Raw genomic sequence first — 18,659 nt, forward strand, 5'->3', positions numbered from 1 at the left:
CAGCGCAACCGTGAGAAAAGGCAGGCTTACGTATCTCGAAAGTTTCTGAATTTCTCAGTCGCTCCGTGACAATACCAAGACCACCTCTCAGGGCTCTGATCTGGTGATGAATTGTCAGAGAGAAACAGCTGAATATAGCTGGAGCTGCTGCTTTTTGACCGTACTAAAACAAGGTAGGTTTGGCAGTGTTCTATGCATAAGTTCTGCAGCCCTCCGGGATGGCAAGTGGAATGCTTGGGAACTCACTAAAAGTGCTGCCAGATGAATAATGTGCCAGCACCACATAGTGCAATTTGTATTTTTTCGTTTGTCTGGACAGGTTCAATGGTCTGTTTGCCCTTGCGCATCAAGCCCTGAACGACATTCATCGGCGAGCCATGCAGCAAATGTACTGCGATGTCTTAGTGGTGAGCTCTTCCACTTTTGCTGTTCAAACATTGCCCGATGAATCGATTCTTTTCTGCCCATTACTGTTGCTAACATCTTAATTTCAATGTGCCCCTGACACACAGGAAAACTAAAGTCCTTTTTCAGCAGCGCACATTGGTGGGCTAGTTGGTACATGACTGGGATTTAAATAGCGTTGAAAACGGGACAGACAGAAGAGAAGGCAGGACAAAGCTCATATACGCCTGAATTCTCTCGATCGAATACTGCATATATTAGCATAGGATGCATTGTAATCTGGTACCTTTTTTGCAACTGCTGCATTGCAGTTGACGTAACTTACCTGTGTGGAAAAAGAGATAAAGAAAGGAGAAAGTTATCATCGCGGGTTGAATGCAGACAAGCGTCATGTTCTTTTGCTGTCCATTATGATTCCATTTGTGTCTACAGTAATACGGAATTGAAACAACAAGCCCAGTTTTGTAACTTCTGACATCCGAGATAGCAACAATGCTTGTTGCTTGCTGTGTGCGCCGCTGCAACATATTTGAGGCCATGTTCAACCAATACAGCGACTCCTGTTAGCCTAATGCTGTGAGAATTTGAGAATGACTTCTGAAAATGGTGCCATATCACGAATACGTTGTTATCAATGTGTCTGGGCACAAGTCTAAAGCAAACACAAGCACTGGTTGTAAACTTGCAAACCACACAGTGCGTGAAGACAACTTGACACTGTTGTGGACATCAGCCGCTTGGAACTGATGTCCTACACAGGAGGCTTTGTTTTTATGCCCATAAAGTAGTACCGATTTTTCAATTTCCAAGGGACCCTTACCAGATAGCGGATATTCCTTCACTTTGTATCATCTCATGTGAACGCCTTTCTGGTAAGATGTTCCTTAGTCAAAAGGGTTGCAGGTACTATTTAGCTATTTCTATGCAAAAATAGATGTTCAGCATTAAGGTACTTTTTGTTTGCCCCCTGTTTTGTAATGTCATGCCTGCGAGGTTGACATTACAAAACGGCCCAATGTTTCTTGTGCGTCGTCATGATTTCGTAATCTGCAGATGCTGTGTATGACTTTGCCTGTGTGACACTCGTAGCTTAGACTTTGTTACACAAATTAAGCTTGATACCTTCAGCCTACACGTTTCCTTAATCAGTGCTTTCTGCCTACTGTGCTTCATTGCTCTTTGAAGAAATTATAGAAACCTAAAGAGCATAGAGGAACAAGCTGATGAATTTCCTATCCCTAAACTGCATGTGCACCTTTTATGGTCGTGTAATGTGAAAGCCTAAAAAAATCTTGTACTCCCAATAGTATTAGACTGAAATGTGTTTGTGTGTGAGCACGCTTTCAGAATTCTGCAGTATGTATCTCTATACTGTTATGCTGCAGTTGTCATCTGATTTGAGCTGCTGCTAAAGACGTAAATAAGGCCCGCATTCTTTTTCTGACGGTCTTGCCTTTTATGTTTTCTCGTTATCTGCAGGTGACAAGCGCTGTCAAGAACTCGCTAATGGCTAGTCAGTGCGGACAACCAGCTGAGGGCCCGATGGGCATCAGTGTGGCCATCTCACCCACCACCTCTACGACCACAGTCTCGAAGGCCATCATCACCAATGCCTCCTTCCGCACCAAGAAGCTTCCAGGTTGGTTGCAGAGCTTCAGCTGTGCTTTCTTTCGATCGCTTTAAAAGCTGCATATACGTATTGCAAATGCATTTAAGCCTGGATAGGTTGAAATTGAATGGCATTGTGATACCAAATGAGCATTCAACAACATATGCAACATTTTGAGATATATGGACTAGTAATTAAACAGTTATGTCAACATGCTAAAAGCGGCAAGCACTGAAAGCAGGCATCGAAATCGAGGAATGTTCATTACTGGCTGGGCGATGACATTTCTACTTGGATAAAGAAGAAAAATTAATCATTGTGCCAGGCAAGTATCTCAACGACATGAAAGTAAAGGTATAGTTTTTACTGTGTTGGTGTATGGTCCTGTTCAGGCCAACTAAACATGATGAAATTCTTTATTCACATGAGTGGAGCGCTTGCACTGCAATTCTGGTGTTTTTTTCGTGCCTTTCGCCACCATTAGCCATCTGCCATTGGTGAAAAGGCGTGACCTGGAAATTTTGTCCAATGGCAGATGGCTAATGGATGCGATGTCCATTTTCTGAGCAGCCGCGATTGCTTGCAAGATGACTGGAAGCTCGTTGCATTTACTACTGCTGTCTCTACAGCTACTCATACTGATTCTTGTTACTTGACATGCAACGGTAATGAAAACATCGAATTGCGCACTGTACGCGCGTCCCAGAATATGGACCTACGCCCGACTACACTGCACAGAGACGGTAGAGCAGTGCGCGATGCGACGTGCCAGAGTTCCCATAGTTCTTGCATGCCACTCTCCCTCTATGCTGCTCCAAAGGAAAGGAGAGTATTGAGGCACAACCTTTCTCCGCATCCGATTCTGGAAAACGCGCTGTTCTGCTTCAGTGGCCGCTCTCTATCCTGCGGCGCGCGACCTGAAAAATGTGTTCACAAAAAGTGCATACATGTCAACCATATGAGCACTAGTACCAGCAGAAGTTCCTATTGCTCTGTGGTAGCAGTGAAACTTCGTTAAATTGAAATCGCAAATAAACATGCTTGGTTATATTGAGGTCGAAAATACCGTGATAACCCACATTTAGTCCGAGATGTATTTCAGGGATAGCAAACGTGAGAAAAAAGGTTTTCGCCCGAATACAGTCCGTGGAAAACGGAAACTGAATACAATTATTTGCACACTTACTCATTGTCATCTCACGCACTTTATTCCGAAACTCCCTTGCCAGAGATGCCCTCCCACAGCACCTCATCTTCAGTGCCATCAAGGGTATTTGAAATCGAGCACTTCTTGGAGGCACAACGAACAAGTGCCTCAGGAATGCAGGCCCAAACCTCAGCTATCCATGTGCATAGCATCGCTGGCGAGGCCCGTTTCAGCCGTCCGGCAGGGGTCACTTCCAGCTCTCCGGACCTCATCCACTCCATATACAGGCGCTTGATGTGGTCCTTAAATGGTTTATTTAGGCACACATCAAGCAGCTGCAGCTGGGATGTCATCCCTCCCGGCATGACTACGAGCTCGGCATGGGAGTCGCGCAGCAGTCGCTTCGAGGTGACATCGAAACACGTCGAGCACGAGGATCGAGGGTGCCCCATTGCTCCTGAACAAAGGCTGTCAATTCCTGTTCAACGTCGGGAAATGCTCCATTTTTCGGCCCCTGGAAAAGTCTTCACGGGCCACTGCACACAAAGAAGGCTTCCTTCTGTTTCCCCAAACCGCAAATGCTTCGCTTGTTTACGCCAAACTGCCACTCCACAACACAGTTGCTGATGGTTTTGGCAGCTGAGATCACCTTTCTTTTGAAGGCAGCCGGTGAATACTGCTTTCACAGTCCTGACATCGCTTAACCCCTTGAGGGTCGAATTTTTTCGCAATATCCAGTTGAAAAATGTGTAATTTTTTTATTGCTGAAATAAATTCTTCAGACGATTCTATTTCAGAAAAAAGTTGTCTAAAATTTTTTTTCGTGACCGTAAAGTGACAAAAAAATTATTTTTGTTGATACATACACATGGTTTATTCGTAATAAAATCAAGCGAAATCCTAAAAAAAAGAACTTAACAGTTTTTTGTAAATAAAAATTATGCATTGTAATAAACATAGCTCACAGACATACAAAAATAAGCGCACCAGAGTACTTCTACGGTTAAAAATGTTCGTGCTCTAACACTAAAAACTTTTCAGCGTGTGATAGTCTTTGAAGCATGGCTCGCCGCGCACGCTTTTCAGATGTCGCTCCTTGATCGTCATCGGAGTATGAACTCGTCAACAAATCCTCGTCTGACAAACTGAAATCCATTGAATCAGATTCTGATTCGGCACTTGGGGAATAGTCCGTATCGGAAGTATTGCTGCTCGACTCACCGGCAGCAGAGCAACCGGCGCGCGCTTCCATAGCGTAAGCGAACTGCGTCAGTGAGCGCACGGAAGAAAACTCTATGGTTGTGCGCCCGTCCGGAAAGCAAAACGAGTGAAAAGCTACAGTAATCCTTCGTCTTATCGCCAACAAGACGTAGTTAGTTTTTCCAAAACCTCAAAACAGGAAACGCAATCACGGCGGCGTCGTTTGTGTAATTTAGCGCCGCACGGAAAGAGATGTAATTGCGCCCCGGGTAGCAATAAACGAGAGAGTAACAAGCGGTCACCCTTTGAGAGATTAGAAACCAAAAATCCATCAGCGTCGCGGGCGCAAGGAGCGAAAACCAACCGAAGGACGAAACCGAAACCAGCCGGACCGCGTGCACGCGTTCTGATGCGCAATGAAAGCCGCCGCGCCTCTTTGGAAAGCAAAAAAAAAAAAAAAAGGACGGAGAGACATCGGCGCACTAAAAAAATTCCACGTATTCCCGAAGCGTGGCAGCACATTCCAAGCAAGAGAAATGATCGAAGAAGGCGCGCGTTTGAAACCAACCGCGCCGCAGGCGCGCTCGGTTGCGCAAGCGATAGCCGGTGCGCGGCGCGCCGTTTTGCGAAGCATAAAAAAAGCAACAACGGAGAGACATCGGTGCATGAAAAAAAATTGCACGCATTCCCGAAGCGGGGCAGCACATGCAAAGAAAGAGAAATGATCGAAAAAGGCGCGCACTTTAAACCAGCTGCACCGCGAACGCGCTCGGATGGGCAAGCGATAGCCGGCGCGATGTTTTGGGAAGCAAAAAAAAAATACAACGGAGAAACATTGGCGTATGAAAAAAATTCCGCGTATTCCCGAAGTGTGGCAGCACAGGCCAAGCAAAAGAAATCACTGAAAATGCGCGCGGTTTCAAAATAAACGCTATGCCATGCATGTACGACGAAAACCCTTTGGTACCGGGAAGCTTCTGCCGTACATGTACGGCGAAAACCCTCAAGGGGTTAAAGGGGTCATGAACCACTTTTCCAAGTAAGGATCTAATGACCTCAGCATCGGAGTTTACTGCCTCCCGAATCGATTGCCGCAAAAATTTCTCGGATCCGTCAAGAACTAGCGGAGTTATGGGGCTTTGGTGCACGCTCTCAGTGCTTTCTCTCTTTTCTCGTCCCAACGAGCGCCCTGGAAGCTACACAGGGAGGGATGGCATGGGGGGAAAAAGTTACGTCAGCGCACGTCGTGAAACGCGATCGCTCTCCCGCTGTGATTTGCATGCGCGAGTGTGGCTACCGTGTAAAGTTAGCAGACTGAGGAGTGCGGCACCGGCAAGTGGCGGCACCCTGTGGCAAGAAGCACATCTGATACGAACGCCGCTCTCGATTTATTTCGGCTATCGGCCAATGAGGATACTATGTCTTTTGTGACACGGAAAAGCAGATACGCGACGTCAACTGGCAGGCGCTCCTCCCACTGACGAGAGTGAGAACCGGCCTCTGCTTGAAAAGAGAACCGGCCTCTGCTTGAATATTGCAGTCATGCGCGGCGCGCATGACTGCAATATTTGGCAGAGCAGTTCATAGCCGTGTCAGCTTTCCACAGGATGTTTTTTCAACAAGCCCGAAGGGGTGCTTCATGACCCCTTTAAAATTGTGTCCATTGTGAAGTGTGTCAAGTGGCTGCAATGGCGACTGTTGCATGTAGGACCATCGCCTCCTCGTAAAAATAATGGAGGTGTTGATAGGACTTACGCTGCCGAATGCAGAAGCCTGATGATGATGATGATGATAGCGCCGCGCAATGCCGAAATTGAAACTGTGAATTCCGGCTGAAAATGCTTGGGATCCGCATACTGTATTTTCCGGTGTATAAGACGCACCTTTTTAACACGAAAGTGTTTTATGCCGGGGTCCACCAAGACTTCAGTGACATAGTTCCGTTACAGAAATGATGTTGAAAAAATTTACACTATCAGATGGCAAAGAAAAAAATGGTTCCGTCAACGGGCATCGAACCCACGACCGCTCGGTCCGCAACAACAGATTCCGGGCACGCTATCCACTGCGCCACGGTCACAGACTCTAGAGGCTTTACAAACGCGCCTTTTATATCTACCACTCTCCCGGTCGGCGGGGTGGTGTTGCCCTCTGGGAGCGGTAAGGTGAAGTAACTCGTCATTACTGTGGCCTCCGCGATTAGCACCTGCAACGCGTTATACGTCCGTCCCATTCGGCGCGTTTTCAATAGAAGTTCAATTTCGTCAATGCCTTAGCACACCGCGAGGTGGCGATCTTAGCCCAAGCGTCGCAATAGCGTCGGCCTTGCTCATAGCTCTGCGACGTGCGCCTGCCTCACCTGGCTGTAACACCGCGTTCCTCGCTCACGCGCTCGCCCCGAGAAAAATCGCGGCCGGGCTACCGGGGCGGCACGACGCGCTTTGCGTTTCCCTCTAGTCCGGCCGTAGTGTTCAATGACATTTTAACATGCCGTGGGATGGCGGCCAAGTTCTGCGTCGAATATGCTACGCTCTTCTGGCTATCACACCTGGTTCTGTGATTACGCTTTCACCGTTAACTACTACAGCTGCCTCAAGAGTTTCTTTAATCATTTAACATGGACGTTAGTTGTCGGGATGGAGATGTACCACCAATCATCGCAATGGGTGCATCCACGTTAAACGGTGCTATAGCTGCCAGACATCAATATACATTGTACAAACTCTCTTATATCAATGTACAGTAAACATTCAGTTACTTTTGTAAGGGCACGCTTTACTTTCGTGTTATTCCGATTCCTGTGACTGAGAGATCAACCATGTTTCTTTCCGATATTTTCGCTGGTGCGTCTTGTACAACAATGCGTCTTATATACACAAAAAGTCATGCGATTCTGCGAGACCAATTTGTTCATTATTTAATTCATGAATACGATAAACTGAGCGTGAGAGCATTCATAAAAGTATATCTAATTTTGTTTAACAATGAAGCGGCTGTGATCTTGGATGTCAGCTACTTGCTGTTCAAGCAGTGCGACGATCATGGAGATCATGGCCGCAATAAAAGCCACCACCGTCGCGTGCCCCATTGTACTGTTTGAATTGTTTGTTCTTAAACGAAGCATTAAACCCACGGAACTGAGGCAATAAATAAAAAAGAGCCCCACAACGGTTCATTGTAACAATTTAGCACCCACAGTATCAGTTACAAAAGCGAAAGTACCACTTCGTTGTCATCATCATCAGTTTCCGTGTGAGACGTCGCTGCGGTCCAGCATTAGTCGCAGCTTCTGGCTTGCGGTCGCCATTGATGTTTTGTATGCGTGTGTGTAGGTAGTAACCGTGCGGCACGTTTGTTGGTTGATGTATTCCCGCCAAGTCTCGTAATGCCGTAGAGGTATGGTAGCCACCATAGTAGAGGCAATGCCAACGATGTGCTTCAAGGTGCTTACAACGCTGCGTAAAAGTTACTCGGAGGCCGACAACGGCAACCCAGCGATGCTGCCAACCGAGGCGGAAGAACTTTTGACAGTGCGCCGGAGGATGTGACTTCAAATCCAGTAGAATAAATAGTGGTTTTCTGCGCCTTAATAAAACTGCTGCTTACAGATATTCAGTGCTGTGCGTGACTACGCATTTCGCAATGAATGTACTCTGCGTGGGTCATTGTGTTTTATCATGTTGACAGAGTTAAAAATAGATGTGTCTTATACGAAGGTGTGTCTTATATATAATTTTTTCCCGCGAAGGTCGTAAAAAGTAGGGGTTGCGTCTTATATAAAGGTCCAACTTATACACCGGCAAATACGGTATATTACGGGGCAGAAATTTCGCATCATAAAATCTAGAAAAAACCTCAGACTTCCGCGGGTTTTTATGGTACATGGTGTTTTATGCATGTGAAATTTGAAAAACTGAACTACTTCGTTATATCAAGAATTTCGCTATATTGAAGTTTGTTATACCAACGTTTAACTGTAGTAGACACGTAACACTTCCACAGCTCGAGCCTTGGACTTACCAAGTTGATTCGTGAGTCTCTTAGCAGTGAACAAATTTTTTATGTAACATGCATTCATCGTTTAGAAATCGAACAGTCCAACAGTGTTTAAGTCACAATTGACATGGAAGGAAAGAAGAAGAAATTTTGTTTCGACGGGCATGTTCTTGGTTAGACACAACCAAATGAATCCAACAGACAGTTAGGGCAACGAAAGCGTAGGGGACATTGTTGTCTTTGAACTTTAATGTAGTAACAATGTAAATTGAAATGAATTAAAGTGGGCAAAAAATCAGCCTTTCCATTGTTGTGATCAGAGCCCACAACTTTGTAATTACGCGACCGACGCTTTACCAATTGAGCTACGCCGGAAAAGAGACAGAGCTGTTCAGGATGCCTGCCGTAAGCCTCTGCAATTACTCCGTGTGAACTTAGCTTTCAGACCAATGAGGAGCAGTACCATGCTTGTCTGGTTCCCATCCTTTCAGATGACATTCCAATCCCAGAAGACAATATGGACAACCTACCACTGCCAACCGATGCGGGTCTTCTGGGCATCATCAAAGAGGAAGGTGAAGAGGTGGCTGGAGGTGCCATTGCGGGTGCCAAGGCAATGATGCACGGCTTGCCTGGCGTGCGCAAACTTGTGAAAGGCATCACACGCAAGGAGTCTACGGACAAACCTGCTCCTGGTGCTGCCGCCACTGGTGCAGCAGACTCGAAGAGTCCCATGTGAGTCATAGCCTCACTGACTGTCTAGATACTAAAGAAAGGTGCGCGGTCCTTTATGCATTTGCCTAAGACGAATTAAAGGAGAAAGCCATTATCTTTTTTTTTCTTCTCAGTAGATTGTATTGATTCCGCCTGAAAGCTTTCTGCATCCAAAGTGGGTTTTGCACACTCCGGGATCGGAGGAATTGCAAGCTTCATTTTGCCTGGTTTTGCATTACCTCTGTGATCGGCCCACCTTTGACCAAGCAATAATGTCGTGTGATGATTTCATAATGTGACACCACGTGATGTGACGTCATGGTGACATCAGGACGGCGTCATGATGATGTCACAAATTTTCGTGGCCTGTGATGTCTTGATGAGGTCATAGGGTGATGTCATCAAGTGAGGATCTTTTGCATCACTCCTGTTGATGCCACCTTCAGTCGCTTTTCGCGTATGATGAGGCATCCTAAGGCTTTCGCCTTAATAAATTTATTGCACTGGGCACAGTTCAACAAGCAGTGCCATAGATGACAGGTGTTAGATTAGGAGACCTGACAAAACCAACCTCAAAGCATGTAGAAATGTAGAAAGGATATAATAAAACTGTGTACATGTTGGAAGTTGAATGCCTGCACATCACAGAGTTTCACTCTCTGCAAGCATAACAGAAAAAGGCTTCTTTTTCTTAAATACTAAAGTAAAACACTAAATCAGTTTAGACGAACAAGTTTTTGTTTGAAAACTCTGTTGTGGTTAATTTTACCGTCATGGGTTGTTTGTTAGATAAGAAAATGTTAGCAAAATATTCATATCTGAATTCTGCACCAAAACTAAAGCACCCAAGCATCAATGTGGCTGCATAGATTTCTAATAGGGGTGTGCGAATATTCGAAATTTCGAATATTTTTCGAATAGTGTTTGCTATTAGATTCGATTCGCACTGGAATTTTACTCTTTGAACTATTCGAACTTCCCAAAAGCAAATGCAGTCAACGTCAGATTGAAAGTGACCCCTTCAGATTTTTAATGTGCTTCACCTCATTACACTCTCGTATTGCGGCAAAGCTGCCTTTCAAGCTCCGTTATGGTCGAACTTTGCCAAGAGACAGTCAACGTCCAATTGGAAGTGGTCCCTATAGATTTTCAATATGCTTCACCTCATCACACCCCGGTATTGCGGCAAAGCTGCCTTTCAAGCTCCGTTACCGTCGAACTTTGCCAAGACAGTCAACGTCCGATTGGAAGTGGTCCCTAGATTTTCAATATGCTTCACCTCGTCACACTTCGGTATTGTGGCAAAGTTGCCTTTCAAGCTCTGCTACAGTCGCAAATGTACTAACTCAAGAAAACGCTGTTTCCAACATGGAGATGAAAGATGTGACAGAGGTGGGGGCTCAATTAATGCTGTTTTGGACTTGAAATTTGCGCAGGAAAAATCGGAAGCCGAAGCTTTTTAGCATCCAAAATTTCAGATGTTCTTGTATATTGACGTCTACGAGGCAGATTTGGAACTCCGGACTTGAAGGAAGCATACCCTTGTCCGCCACATCAGTTGGGCTTCCACAGAAGTTGAAAGAGGAGGACAGGCTGAGGAATTGACATCTTTGCCTATCACGTGTAAAGTGTTGTCGGCAACACTTTGGTTGCACCAAATCTTGTACATAAATACAACTCAGCCTCTACATTGCCTCATTCTTGATAAGACAACTGTGAAACACCACCCTGCCAGTGCTTCATCAACCTAGCGAAAAGAAACACTTTCATGTTGCTATCTCATAAGAATATGCTTAGGAATCCTCTCTCACCTTTTTTTCTGCAATTTCGCTTCGAAGTATTCGAAAAATATTCTAGAAATATTCGAAAAATATTCGATTCGATTCGCACTCACACTTCAATATTCGAATTTGCTTCGCACCTAAAATTTTGCTATTCGCACACCTCTAATTTCCAAGTCTTTTTTTCGTAATTTGGCTGCATTGGCTCAATAATAGTGAAACATTTAAAGGGACACTAAAGGCAAATATTAAGTCGACGTTGATTGTTGAAATAGCGGTCCAGAAACCTCATAGTGCTACTTTTATGCCAAGGAAGTGCTTATTTTGAAATAAAATCACGTTTTAGTGGTCCGCACCACGTTAGCGCACTTCAGATCACCCGCCTGAAAGCGGTATTTCACACATCACTTTTGCCGTGCCCAACGTTGCCCGCCTTAACTGTGCGGCGGCGTGCACTGGCGGCGTGCACCATTCGGGCATCCGGCAATATCACGTGCATGCGGTATTTTTTCGAACTTTCTATCACAGCGACTTTCACGAGCGTGCAGAACACACGCGGCAGTACGCGATACCGAAACTACCACTGAGACGTGACCACGTGAGCGAAGCAGGGCACCGGGCGAAGCGCAATTCCGCGAAAACTGAACCTTTGAACTACGCATGCCGTTCCCCATGGCATCGTCAAAGAGGTTCTTTTTTTTCATAAATCAAACAGAAATGAACAAGCAGCATTTTATTACGTCTCTTGATGCATGGGAGGTTCTTTTTTTATTGCAGCTAGTTTGATTACTAGTGATTAATTGTATTCAGACTCTTTCATGTCATTGGGATCACTTCCAAAATGTCCCACTCGTGGCGCTCATCGTGTGATACATCTAGCTTAATTTCTCGGTAAGTAGGGCACTGCTGTTGATAATACTGTCGTTTTAGACGTTGTCATACATTGAGCTTTCACTCTGACATAAATTGTTACTTGCCTTTAGTGTCCCTTTAACCTCAAATCTGTGAATCCTTTAGGACACTATGCAATTCATTTTTACTGATAGATAATCGAGCGGACCCTAGATAATGCCATCCACATTTATGTCGACATAGTGATGTGGGGCGGAAACTTGAAGGCCGTTGCTACCCGTGTTCTCTTTTTCTCTATTTTATTGCTTCTCAAGCATATTCTCATTGCAGGAGTGGTGTCCTTGGCATTGTGTAGGGTGGTTCAGTAACTAGCAAAAAAAAAAAAAAATCTCTTTAGTGTTCCTTTAAAGCACAGCGTCCAGCAGGACTTCATTTACGTCAGCAGCTGCGTCGGCAGAAACGTTTCAGTAACATTTGTTATTTGCTACACCCGCTTTTGTTAGAAAGTGCACATTGTTATAGAATTTGTACGGTCTTTGCAGGTCCGCAGAATCTCAGCGGACGCATGAGACCATGTCGGGCCATCAGTTCTTGGACCACGCGCCAGCTGGTTTTGAGCACGCGTCAGACACTCGGAAAAGCTCGTCAAAGAGCAAAGAGACGGACAAGCTGGCAAGCACGCGCTCCGCATCTGCATCGCGAAGTACTGCGACGAAAGAAACTGGGGACAAAACCAGCAAGTCGGATCGAAAAGATTCATCCCGGAAAGATACACCCGACAAGAGCAGCAGGAACGAACGGAAGGAACCTTCAGATGCCAGCGGAAGAAGCAGGGCAGAGCAGAACGGTGGCAGCGCAGATTCCCAGAGCAAGGTCTCGGCGAAAAGCGAAAATTTAGAGGCACGAAACGGCATCGACAAGCACGAGTCGTCGCACGAAACGGTGGGGTCTGCGGAACTTAAACATTTGGCGACTGCCGAGAACGCGTCGTACCCAAGCAACTCGAAGAGCGAGGACAAGCCGCATCGAACCACGCAGGTGTGAAGATGTGTGTGGGAGTGACCACGTCGTCTCCTAACAGGTCTAGCAGTTGTGGTTTTCTTTCTTTGTTGTCATCATGTTTTCTGTTTGCTGCATGTGAAGGCTGGCGACACTTAACAGTAGTGCGGAGCGTGGGCATGTATATGGTGTATCGTAGATGTGCTCCAGCAGCACACAGCCTGTACTTACTAAAGCCTTTCCGACTCACTTACCTCTGTTTTTCGCGTAAAAGAATTTGAACGGAATTTCAAAGCAATACCTAAACATTGTGCCATGGCTGTGAAGGAGTTTTATGCTGATCGCAGACATGGAATGGATATGCGCTTTAGGCAACGAGCAAGTTCAGTCCATCAGCGGGAGCGCACGAACCCCGTGCTCCTAAATCTCGGTGCCAATGACAGCAGTGTCCCTAGCGGGTGCAAACATATTGCAATACAGGTGTTCCTTGTGATCTCGGCACATGCTGTTATGTGTTGCACTTCCTGTGCACATTTGTTTCCTGTATCGTTTGTAACACCTGTTACAATTTTGTATGGACAGCTTTCTATTTTGTTTGTTTCTTTGCCTAGAAACTGCGCACCATGTTATATGTACATAGCTCTATAAGTGACCCACATTTTTGTACCCCAAGCGTGCAGAGGCTTGGAGTCAGCCTTCACAGTGTTTCCAAATACTCTGCCGAGAGCACGAGCGTCCTCGTTTTACTCACTGAAGCTAAAGGTAAATCCCGTGTACATATATGTAGTTCAGGTTGATGCACTTGGCTAGCACAGGAACCCGACGAAACGAGGGATCCACTGCCTTTCGCCTTACGTGCTGATTCGTAGAGAAAAAAATGAGCCGGCAACATGACAGTTTCCGAGTGCCTACATTGTTTCCTTGCTCTCTTTGCGGCATCTAGACGTAGACTTAAGGAACCTGTTCCAAACAAGGTATCTGTGATTGATGTGTCTCGACTGCCCACCTTCTTAGTTTCCTCGCGATTCCTTTGCAATGGTGTGTCTTGTGTTTTGCTCTCTTGCTTGTTCATTCCTAACGATGTAGCTCAATTTGTCGTTTGTGCTAGTGTGGGTGTGATGGCCTCACGTGGCCATCGCTTGCTGTCAACAACACCGTACTGCCATTGATGTAGACAAAACACCAGCGGATAAAAGTTGCACAGTGTGCTTTTAGCACGAGCTCGTAACAGTTCTCTTGCATAGGTGCTTGCAAAACACAAGGTCATGCCCGAGGTTGTTCCAAATGTGGTTGCAGATGGGAGTGAGGCGTTGAATTCTTTAAAACAAACTTCCATGTATGATCTTCATTGCGGTGCTGAGGCCCCTGCACCTTCTGCATTTGTTTAGGCATTAGTGATTTGCTCATTGTGGTTGGCAACAGGATTGGGAGCCAGCCATGGTGCTTACAAGTACGTTATGCATGAGAACTCTAAGAGCCATTGCCTCGTCAGATACGTTGCGCACTTGAGAGGATATTGAACAGTGAGCAGTGCTGTCGATTTTATGTCTGTAAAATTGATGTCATAGCTTGAAACGTTTATCTATCCATTAGTCTAACTATTGGTAGGTGTTTTCTGCTAGCGCTGTGGCGTCTCTGATTGCCTGAAGCAGTGATAGAAGGAATGGGGGACTCAAACTTGCTTACATGCCACGTTTGCATTTAAACAAAAATTTTTCGACTTTTTATTGTGCTTAGCGATGGTGCTGCGGGTTTTTCGAAATGCAACAGGCATGCATTCCAGATGCACCTGGTGTAGTTCTTTTTATACGTTTTTTAAGCGTCTTCATAGTTACGTTTGGCATTCAGTTTGGTACTAGGTGTGATGAAAAATGGCATTCTTTGTGTGAGTTCTCACTTGCATCCACTACCTGCTGTTATAACAGTGCTTTCGTTGCCTTTTTTTTCTTTTATCTTTATGCACTGTGGCCTTTACTATAAACAATGCCACCCTTGCGTGTTTGCTACATTTAGATATTCAATTAGGGGATTAGTATTACATGCTACTATATGTGATTCTTTGTTGACCATTGGGAGGGAAGGGGCCGGGGCTGAAGGGGAATTGGGCTGAAGTTGTCTCAAGTACACATCCCTCACACATTTATTTGCACACCCGCAACGAAGTGTGCAGTGGTGCGAGGAGCGATCATTTAAGAGTTAGTTTTCTTTCGTTGGCACACAGGCTCTTGCTGTTGACAAGAGTGAGTGATGGGAGCATCTCATCAAGCTCGCTCTTGCCCTCTTGCATGAACATCTATAAGTCACAGGCACATTCTTGTGAAACGTGGTAAATCGAAGCACGAGAGATTTTGTGTAAATCGCCCCGCATTTCACTGGTGCCGCATGCTCGTTTCAGTTACTGTACAAATGTATGAGAAAAAAAAAATATTCAGGGCTGGCACTCTCATCTCTACAAAGCAGTAATGACTTTTGTGGCTGTCTATCTCCTGTTGAAATAGCCTGCATGTATGCATACGCACCAGCTCCAGCATCTGCCACTTAACAGAAGTCTGCTTGTTCTGGTTACTGCTGATCTGTTTTGACTGGTAGACTGTTCTGGCTGCTACATCCAGGCCAACATGGGTTGCCTGAATGGCATTGAACCATTTACCAAGTTGTAGGAACACGATATGGGTGGCCAAATACAATTTGTTTAGTGCCAGATGCAAACTGAATAGAATATTCTGTCAAACAGTTTGCAAATAAGCCAGAGCTTTTTCATCATTAATTTTAAAGTTTCACATCCTGGTATTCAGAACATTATAGCATTTGTCATTATACTGCAAATTACAAAACATGTTTTGTTTAATAATGCAAAGGGAGCATCGTGAACTAACCAAATAGGCAGTTGGTTCACAAATTTAGGATTTTCAGAGTTCATGGTTCTGTATTATTCAAAGGCAGCTTTATTGACCAAATAGAATGTGTATACTTTCTATACTTTCGCGACCGAGTAAAAAGTGCGGGCTGTCTGTAGTGATAGCAGTGAAAAAAAAGGTGCTTTCTGGCTCAAATGCATGCTGGTGCCACTATCTTTTAGAACGTGCTACGATGATAATTTTTTAGTATGCATATAATTTGTTTGTTTGTTCAAAATGCCTTACAGGCCCATTGTGATTGAATGAGAGTACATGAGTTCCGCATCTTCTATAAATAGTACCTAACGATATGCATTGTGACATCTTATTATCAATGATTACGAGTGATCTCGTTAACTGAAGAGCTCCGTCTGAGTGCTTTAACATGCTGAGCGCTTTACATCTTGAATGAGATAATCATTACTACAGTAAAAACCCATTAATTCGCACTCGGTTAATTCGAACTGATGCCCTGGTCCCGGCATAGCCCTGTGTATTTATATGGGGGAAAACTCCCGATAATTCGAACACGTCGGTATTCACAACGGCTAATTCGAGCTGGAAGCCCCTGGTTTTCATTGCTCGTCGCAGAAGTCGGCCCAAAGTGATCACAATATGTTGCAAAACCAAACCAGACCAAATTTGCTATAGATGCAAAACAACGAAACACTAGCATTTCTCAGCACATGAGAATTCGGACGCTGTACTGGAGCTCTTGGGCAAGCTCCAAACGATGCTCATGGAGTCGCGACAGAAGAAATGCAAGCAACTGCAAATTACTGATTAGTTTTCATTTTGATTGCGTTCACTATTCCATGTAAATAAACATGTTTTGGAGCATAAATCGCGTGAAATAGTATTTCGCATTAGGGCTCACTGCTCACATGAATGCATGTCGGTGCCTCTTGTTACTGGCGTATCACCGACTGATCAAATAAATTGTTCGCTGTTAGAGCTCCACGAACATAATTTATGAAATCACTTGCGACAAACGCACCTAGTTTGCGATAACGAGTCCAGAGGTTGCTTCTTTGGATTCTGCCTGCGACGTGTGGTGTGATGTCCATTCATTTTGGCGCCCGCCCACTAATTCGAACTCCGCTTAATTCGAAGATTTTTGTGGTCCCTTTCAAGTTCGAATTAATGAGCCTTTACTGTATTTCATTTTTGCTTGTTTCATATTTGATCAGTTACAGTAATCGCGGACTGAAATGCAACATAGTTTTTTTTTTAGTATAATGCTGGCTGTGAGCACTTGGTTGTGATAACAGTGACGTGCCGCTGCAAGTCTGGCCTCTAAAGATAATGTTGGCTCTGATGTAGCTGTTCAAGTAAAAGTGAAGCTGATATGACACAAATTGTAAATGCTGGAAACGTAAGTATGTGAATTACTTGGCCCTAAATTTTCAATTTTCAATCTGCGAGTACTGTACAACTGATGAAGCAATGTATTTGGAAACTACTCAAATGGTATTCAACATTTTTATAGGAACAATGAGATTTGAGGACTGGAACGAATAGCCCAGCATTCACCTCATAATTCAGAAATTTTCAATGTAATATGCAATATAGAATAACTATGAAAGCCAGTATAAGAAAAGCGAGAACAAATACATAAAGCTCCCTTCTCTTCTACCAAGTAAAGCTAATATTTGGGCAAGTTCTGAAACTTTTAATTGGTGATGTGGCTATAGTTTCTAATTCTACACTTTTACCGAAGACTACTTTCGCTGGGCATTCTGAGATCTGCACACCAACCGGGTCTGGTGCATATGCATGCGTGTGGGCTATAAACTAATAGCCTGAGAAATGGTTATGCCAGTCCTGGAACTTTCATATGTCTCCTTTCACTGGCTGCCTCCTTAAGCAGGCTAAGTGGGATGAGGGCTGTTGCTACGGTCTTGGGTGCCCTGCAATTTCCAAAATGCTTGTGCATGGGTTCGTTGCCGTATCATGTCATGGATGTGTCGCTGGAGAAACATGGTGCACGCATGCTTCAGCCGTCAGCCACCATACGTGTCACTCCAATAGGAGAATCTATCGTGCTCACTGTTTCCTTTCCTTCGGCAGGTTAGCCCTGTAATGGGGATCTCTTAATGGCGTAGTTTCATTCAGTGACTGCTGGAGGTCAAACTGGTGTTAAGTGGAATGCAAAAGCAGTATATCAGCTTCCATAGAGGGACAATGTGCTTGATGCTTTTCAGATTATTCTTTTGAAAGTGTATGGCGCAGTCCTGTGCACTTATTCTTCGCTTGTGTCCGTGTCTCTTTGCGCTACCTGCCTTAACATGAGTTCCCACAAACTAGCCCAGTTATCCGTTCTCGTAAGAATTTTCAGTGCTTTAAGTAGGTCTGTTTGGTTTGCTCGCATCAGTAGATTGATGTAATTCTTGAAGTGGCATCAATCGGAAACCTATCAAAATGCATTATTCTTTGGGAAGCTCTGTAAGCAGCCTAGTGGTAGCACTTTAGCCTTAAAAAATATTTGCCGACTAACAAGCTTGTTATGGCAGCTTCGAAAAAGGTGTCATAAATTAGACACTTGAAGCCGAAGCTGTTACTCCAAAGAGATGGAAATTCTGCTACCCATCATTCTTTGGGCAGGGTATACTACTGGATATACTGAACCCCATATTTCCTCTAGCAATTCCTGTATGAAACTCCTGTGGTTACTGGTCATTGTTCTGCATATGTTCTCAGCTGGCCCGTAGCCAGGGGGGGGGGGGGGGCGCCCCCCGAAATTTTTATGATACATGATGTTTTACCGAAAATAAACAATGAAAATAGGCGTTTTTCTCAAATAGTCAAGGCTTTCAGCAAGTGCCCCCTCCCCCCCCCCCCCCCCCCCCCCCCGAAAAAAATTCCTGGCTACTGGCCTGGTTCTCAGACCATCGATAATCATCAAATACATAACACAGCACTGTTGTTTCCTTGGATGTTAGATTGGAGCTTAGGTATCTGCCCTTGTTGATCACTTGTCAGTATATGAAACTTGCTGAATATATGCATATATTATGTGGACATTACAGGAAGCAAGTGTATATAATTATAAATATATA

General features: G+C 44.8%; 1 protein-coding gene across 1 annotated transcript in view; it reads left to right on the forward strand.

The window, feature by feature from the left end:
- The window catches only part of LOC119387152 (hyccin), a gene marked incomplete at its 5' end in the record, with an annotated part of 34,685 nt that extends 16,249 nt beyond the window's left edge, over positions 1–18,436 (forward strand). Inside the window, 4 exon segments of the mRNA XM_037654458.2 lie at positions 320–407; positions 1,885–2,044; positions 8,849–9,092; positions 12,247–18,436. Coding sequence (XP_037510386.1) covers positions 320–407; positions 1,885–2,044; positions 8,849–9,092; positions 12,247–12,748 — 994 coding nt within the window.
- Positions 18,437–18,659: the final 223 nt, after the last annotated feature.

This window comes from Rhipicephalus sanguineus, chromosome 3 (assembly GCF_013339695.2).
Source record: "Rhipicephalus sanguineus isolate Rsan-2018 chromosome 3, BIME_Rsan_1.4, whole genome shotgun sequence".
Taxonomy (NCBI): Eukaryota; Metazoa; Arthropoda; class Arachnida; order Ixodida; family Ixodidae; genus Rhipicephalus; species Rhipicephalus sanguineus.